General features: G+C 30.8%; 1 protein-coding gene and 1 non-coding gene across 2 annotated transcripts; one reads left to right on the forward strand and one right to left on the reverse strand.

The window, feature by feature from the left end:
- Positions 1-420: 420 nt before the first annotated feature.
- LOC115993706 (glucan endo-1,3-beta-glucosidase, basic vacuolar isoform-like) lies at positions 421-2,762 on the forward strand. The gene is made up of 2 exons (XM_031117661.1): positions 421-640; positions 1,616-2,762. The coding sequence occupies exons 1-2, from the start codon at positions 550-552 to the stop codon at positions 2,635-2,637; spliced, it is 1,113 nt and encodes a 370-aa protein (XP_030973521.1). The 5' UTR covers positions 421-549; the 3' UTR covers positions 2,638-2,762.
- A 4,041-nt stretch (positions 2,763-6,803) lies between these two features.
- TRNAH-GUG lies at positions 6,804-6,875 on the reverse strand. The gene has a single exon. It is a non-coding gene; the product is annotated as a tRNA-His (tRNA).
- Between the last annotated feature and the right edge of the window lie 248 nt (positions 6,876-7,123).

A 7,123-nucleotide genomic window follows, 5' to 3' on the forward strand; every position in this document is an offset into this window, starting at 1 on the left:
TGATCTCTATTGAGTTTTTTTTAATAATTATTTTGGCAAGTTGCACAATGTTGCAACATCTCTCACAAACTTTAAAATCGAGCAATATCCGCCCTTAATTATTAGTAATAAACATTTTGTTTTGTGCTATTAGGATTCTTGGCAAGTTTATGCTGGATGCAATTTCAAATTTTTTTTTTAGTTAAAATTTAAAGGAAAGTCTTAACATAGTGCTTATTATCAATAATCATGAGGCATCCCAACTGCATATAGTCAAAGAGAAAGTGCAATGAACCATTTATTTATTTATTGAAGATAGAGACATCAATCTTATCTACCCACAAATTAAATAAAAAGGAAGACTTAGATATTTTGAAAGTAAATTGAGAGAGATAAGCATGCATTGAATTGGTAAACATCGACTGCCATGAAACTTAAAAAGTAATTTGGAATGGAATATTCAGGCATAATATAGTCAGGCAACTATAAACTCTATGTCTATATAAAGAGCCGAAATGGAGGTGACAAATACAAGCTTTCAAGCTATTTGATTTGTGCCTTTTCTTCTCTATGACTACCTTCTTGGAAACGAGTAACAGATCCTTAATGGCAGCTATAGTGTTTCTTCTAGGGTTCTTGATGGCGAACCTTGCCACAACAGGTCTCCTCTCTTTCACTGTGCCTCTTTTTATGTGCATTTATGTGTGATTTATACATTTACTTATGAAACAATGTGTCAGTGTGCATCATTCTCTATCAAAACTAGTATAGCAAAAGCCATGCATGCTGTCAAAGAGTACAGTTTTAACAGTGGCAACATTGTCAATCTATCTATTATGTAAGAAATGTTGAAAACAGGAATCATTTGTAATATGCAAAGAAGTTCCATGTTAGTTTTCAAGATTTCAAGAGGCTTGACAAATTCACTTCATTGCTTAACATGACAAGGACTAGCATTTGCAGTCTGACTCATTTGTGTTGATTCCCATATTGGTATGTTCCTAGCAAAAATAGAATTTTCAGACAAGCCTGAAATATCTTCTTCACTACAATCTGCACAAATCTGCTTAATTTGTATCCTATTTGGAGGGATAATTTGAATTATGAGAGTTGTCATTATTAACTACCACAACAAGCGTGTTATTTTTTTGTTACTTCATTTTGAAGAAGAACAAAGCATATATCTCAAATAGACTTTGTTGTCTTATAAAGTCTTGGTCCTGATTCTGTAACAATCTCTTAGTGCAGCTTGCAATGATTTTCCACACAAGACTATGCTTAAATGAAAATGAAAATGAATATTTTTAAACATTGTTGTGAAAGAAAAAAAAAATTTCTTAATTAGAATTAGCAAATGATCCATATTACCCATGTGTCTTATTAATAAATATGACTAGTAGTACCACTACATAGTGTAGGGAATTAACCCACAAAGCCCAACACATAGGTAACAACATCAACAACCAAGCCTGACTTCCAAATTTTGGGGTCGGCTATTTATTCTCAATAGATTTGTTAGGGTTGAGCACGTGTATTCTTTTCTATTATTCTATTATATCAGAAATTATACTCTTTGTTATTTCCTTAATTGTACATCCTTTTAAATTACTTCTATTAATGTTATATTTGGATGCAGGTGCACAATCTGTTGGTGTTTGTTATGGAATGCTTGGCAACAATCTGCCATCTGTGCAAGACGTTATAGCTCTCTACAAGTCAAACAACATCAAGCGAATGAGAATCTATGATCCGAATCAAGCAGTTCTACAAGCCCTTAGAGGCTCTAACATTGAAGTCATGCTAGGTGTCCCAAACTCAGACCTTCAAAGCCTTGCCAACCCTTCCAACGCACAAGCATGGGTACAAAAAAACGTACTAAACTTCTGGCCTAGTGTCAGGTTTCGATACATTGCAGTTGGAAATGAAGTGAGTCCTGTTAATGGAGGCACAGCTGGGTTAGCACAATTTGTCCTCCCTGCCTTAACCAACGTATTCAATGCAATTAGATCAGCTGGCCTTAAGGACCAAATCCAGGTTTCAATTGCAATTGACATGACCTTAATAGGAAACTCCTACCCTCCATCACAAGGGGCTTTCAGAGGTGATGTTAGATCATATTTAGACCCAATCATTGGTCACCTAGTATACGCTAAGGCACCCTTACTAGCCAATGTGTACACTTATTTTAGCTATGCTGGAAATCCACGCGACATTTCTCTTCCCTATGCTTTGTTTACTTCCCCATCAGTTGTGGCATGGGATGGACCCAATGGATATCAAAACCTTTTTGACGCAATGATGGATGCATTGTACTCAGCTCTCGAGAGGTCGTGGGGCGGTTCATTGGAGGTTGTTGTTTCAGAGAGTGGATGGCCATCAGCAGGTGGATTTGCTACATCATTTGATAATGCACGTACTTATTACTCAAATTTGATTAGGCATGTCAAAGGGGGTACACCAAAGAGGCCTGGGAGGGCAATAGAGACCTATCTTTTTGCCATGTTTAATGAGAATCAGAAGCAACCAGAGCTAGAGAAAAACTTTGGCTTGTTCTTCCCAAATAAACAGTCCAAATATAACCTCAATTTTGGTGGAGAAAGAATCTGGGATGTCACTGCTGAATATAATGCAACAGTTTCCCTCAGTAGTGATATGTAAGATTGTAATAAGCACGAGTCCTCTCTTTTTGAGTGTCTTCATCTTAATAATCTAGTCCGAATCCAATGCTTGTAAGTTTTTTTGTTTGATGAATAAAAATCTTTCATGTTTCGTTTTTCCTTAAAGGGAAGCAGAATCAATATTTATGTGTTTGTGATAGATATCATGTTTGTTTCTTTGTTTGTATTATTCATAATAATCAAAATTAGATCACATTATCTTTAATTAAAGTGGAATCCGTCCCCTTCTAGTGTTTGGTTCAGGGCTCAAATTCCTTTCTTTACATTTTATGAAAAAACAGGTAAATTATATATTAAGCCCTACGTTTTATGGATGGTTTGAAATCAAACCATATAGTTTCAAAAGTTTTAATTTAAACCTTAAGTTTGAGACTGTTACATTTAATCTTATAGTTTTGCTAATTTAAAATCGACTATGTGCTTGCAAAATCATATCAATTTATACCTTAGAGTTTTCAAGTTTGATTTGGATCGATGATTGATTTTTGGGTTTGATTGAGAGTTTAAATTGATATGATTAAAAAATGTAGTGTTCAATTTTAATTTGAAACTATCGGGTTTAGTTTGGATTACTCCTAAATTATGGGGTTTAAAATGGTTCCTCCCTAAGAAAGAAAAGAAAAAGTTCTTATTCCCTTCTCTCAGCTTGCACCATTAACGGACATGTACGAATGCAAGAGCCTGTGCATCATGTAAGATACTAAAAATTAATACACGTTCAATTATTTTTAGATTGTATGAGAAGTACTGCCACATACAAGAACATAAATTAATAATGGATGTACAAGAAGTAAATATGAATTCGGTATTCTTCAAATATTTAGCAAGGAAGTCAATACTATACCGGTATGTATACCGGTATCGAAACATCAACGTTTTATATCGGTTTAAATACCGGCCATACCGGCCAATTTTGGGCAATACCGGCTGGTACTGAAAAATGTTTTTTTTTTTTTTTGTTATTATTATTTTTTTAAGTTTTGTAATTTTGAATTTTTGTTAAGGCAGAATGATAACTTATTTGCATTAACTTATTAGTATTACTAGCCTCGAATCCACGCATTGTGCGTGATAATTATTTTTATGGTGGTTTTATTTTTTCCCCCAATTTAAACTAATCTAATAATGAGTAATATATTTCATAATTATATTTTTATTTATTATAGGAACAATCATAAATGTAATATAGGAACAATCGAAAACACCAAAAAAACGTAAACTAAAAAAAACATAAAACTTAACAATGATTAATTGAATCAATATTAGGATAAAATTTTGTTTTTGATAATCTATTAAGGTTATTTTCTTTGTAGAAATTATAATTTCGGCCGCCCAAAACATATTATCAAATAAACAATTATTAGCAAAATCTAAGAATTAAATTTCTATACATGCATTGTTATAAAATAATAATAATAAAAATAAAATTGTAAAAGTTAAAATTTCACCTATCCGATTATTTTCGTTTGGCTAACCTTTGCTTTTCTTTAAATAAATGGCATTATAGAGTACTTCTAATACAACTATTAAGAATACTTTGTCCACAACAAAGGATTAGAAAATAAACAAAAATTAGTAAAGTCTCATAGTTTAACATCTAAATTGAGCACTATAAAAAATCATGCTATGTAACCGAATAAATACCAAATTATCCAAATCATGTTATGTAATAGAATACTATTATATTTTTATATGCTATATTTAATTCTTTAGAACGTAATAGAATAACACTTAACAATCAAAGAGAATAAAAAATAAAATAAAAACAACAACAATTTAAAAAACAAAACTAAATCACAATTTAAAAAACTAAACTAAATCGCATTAACCCAAAATAGAGTTTTAAAAAATATAAACAATTATCAACCTAAAGTAGAGATGCAAGAAAAATAAATAAATAAAATCCACCAAAAAATATATAGAGAGGGGGAGAGAGAGAGAGAGAAGGAACATTTTTTTTGTGAGGAAAACTATGCATAGAATAGAAGAGATAGTAACAAATTTATAGTAAGAGGGTGTGAATAAGAAGAGACAAAAATAAAGGAAGATGAAGGGAAAGAGGAAGAATGATATTAATGTAGAGGGTAGTGGGGAGATGAAAAGGTAAGGGAGAGAGAAAGGTTAGAGAAATATAAATATTTAAAAAATAAATGTTAAAAACAATTATAAGAAAATTGGGAAAAAAAAAAAAAAAACCCCTAAAGCTTGAAAGGTTTCAACGTTTTGTTTTTTTGTTTTTTGTTTTTTAAGCTGAAAAGGCTGACACAAAACCCTAAAGCTGAACTGAAAAGATTTTGGGTTGGACTTGATAGTGGAACTAAATAAATAAGAGGTGGGCTAGATTAATTATACTGATTTATTATAGGGTGATAGTGGAAGTAAATAAATAAGTAGTGAGTTGGATTTATTATATGGTGATAATGGAAGTAAATAAATAAGTAGTGGACTGCATTTATAGGGCTGAAAATTGTAAAAACCATTTTAAAATTGTAGGAAAAATTATATTTTAAAAAAGAAAAGAAAAGAAAAAGAATGACGTGACAGCTGATGTGGCGCAACGTGAGAGCAACAACATTAAACGCTACGCTTCAGCTTTTAGTAATATATAGATATGTTTTCTTAGTATGCAATGATAACTTTTAAGCTTTCTATTTTTTATATTGTGTTGTTGTTTTTTTTTTTAATTGATACTAAAGTCTAAAACCATGAATAATTAGTTCTGAATTGAGGAAATGTTTTATGGTAAAATTTTATATTTATTATAATATATATACACAAACATACATACATATATATATATATATATATTTATAAATATAAAAAATAGCGGTAAACCCAAAACGGTACACCGGTATTGACCGGTATCCGAAATATATCGTACCGCTAGCCAAACCGGTATAGTCTTCGGTACAGTATTGAGTCCCTTGATATTTAGAAATGGTTATTGTTGTTCAATTTTTAGATTGGATGAGATACCATGGCATGCAAACAATCTTGTGTTAGAAAAATAAATATTATGAAGTGAGTAAGAAATGGACTTATTCCCATAATTAAAAAAAAAAAAAGAAAAAAAAAAAGAAAAAATAAATTGACTTATAATGTGTTTACTTGAACATGGTATTAAAGTTGTGAGAATTCTGGAGTCCATGGGAAATGATAGAGAATATAAGTTTATATGCTTATGAGCTTGGGCTTTAAGCACATGTAAATTGAGCCATCTTGTCCAAATAATAATAATATTTTATTATTTTATTTTTTGAGTCAATTAGTTTGTATACATAAGTTATTATTGAATAATATGTCTATTGATTAACATAGAATCAAAGAGAGTGAAAGAGACAGTTTAGTTTGTTGAGCACGGACCTTGCAGTGCTTCTTTTCCATGTGGTTGATCATTTTATCTTGGAAGATAGATGTTCATGAGTCTCTAAGAACCACTGAATGTGTGAGAGCAAAATATGCTATTAGGAGTTGTGTCAAATACAAGACTTGATCAATTTTACATCATTTATTTTTCACATATTTGGTCTATAGGTTATTTAATTATTGTACATATTTCTTCTTATAGATTGAATTTAATCATGTTCTTATTTATGATTAGATATGTGTGTTATTCTTGTTTACATAGTTACAAAAGTAAATTATTTATAAAATATATCCAACATCTCACAGATAAATCAATAAGAAAGTTCAACAAAGATCAATGGGGTGTGGGGTTAATTTGGATAACAATAAAAAGAGAGGAATCAAACTATTATAGCTTTTGAAGTTTTTCTTTGCTAGTTGTTCCGGTTATTTCAACTAATAAAGTTTATTATTATTGAATAAAATATTTGAAATTCAAATTCTGTTTACACCAAAAAATTAATTAGTATCTTAATCTAATGATAAAAATTAATAATTTTTAAGCAGACACCATGTATTGAAATTTCATCCTATATGTGACCTCGTTCACTAGAGCTCCAATGCAAAAACATAGTTCCAATTTACTAAAAGTTTGTTCCCTGACCCTGACGTGGTTATAGGCTTATAGCACACATATATTGCATCCACGTTCAGTCGATTGAAATTCACATATTTCCCATCAAAAAAAAAAAAAAAAAAAAAAAAAAAAAAAATTAGAAAGCCCCAAAATATGGTAAGTAATGTGGCTGCTGGGATTCGAGCCCAGGTCTCCACGGCCACAACGTGGAATTCTTACCACTAAACTACAGCCACAACGTTGTGATTGAGGTATCCTAACATTTCTATAACAATCTACCCCTTACATATAATCATGCATCAACTTAGCTTTCAATATAGTGTTCAATGAATCCATTATTTTTCACAGCCACCAATATGATATCTTATAATTGGTGCAATTAAAAATGGATTAAGTGATGGATCCATATAAATGTGATGTTGCTCTAGTCATAACATCTATCAGAAATTTTTAAATAATTTGAAACTGGACCTTTAGATTAATG

Source organism: Quercus lobata, chromosome 6 (assembly GCF_001633185.2).
Source record: "Quercus lobata isolate SW786 chromosome 6, ValleyOak3.0 Primary Assembly, whole genome shotgun sequence".
NCBI classification, from domain to species: Eukaryota; Viridiplantae; Streptophyta; class Magnoliopsida; order Fagales; family Fagaceae; genus Quercus; species Quercus lobata.

Excerpts from the sequence above, each read along its gene's own strand:
- LOC115993706 (XM_031117661.1), top strand. The coding sequence starts at position 550 with ATGACTACCTTCTTGGAAACGAGTAACAGATCCTTAATGGCAGCTATA. Across the intron at positions 641-1,615 it reads GGCGAACCTTGCCACAACAG|GTGCACAATCTGTTGGTGTT; the intron begins GTCTCCTCTCTT and ends ATTTGGATGCAG.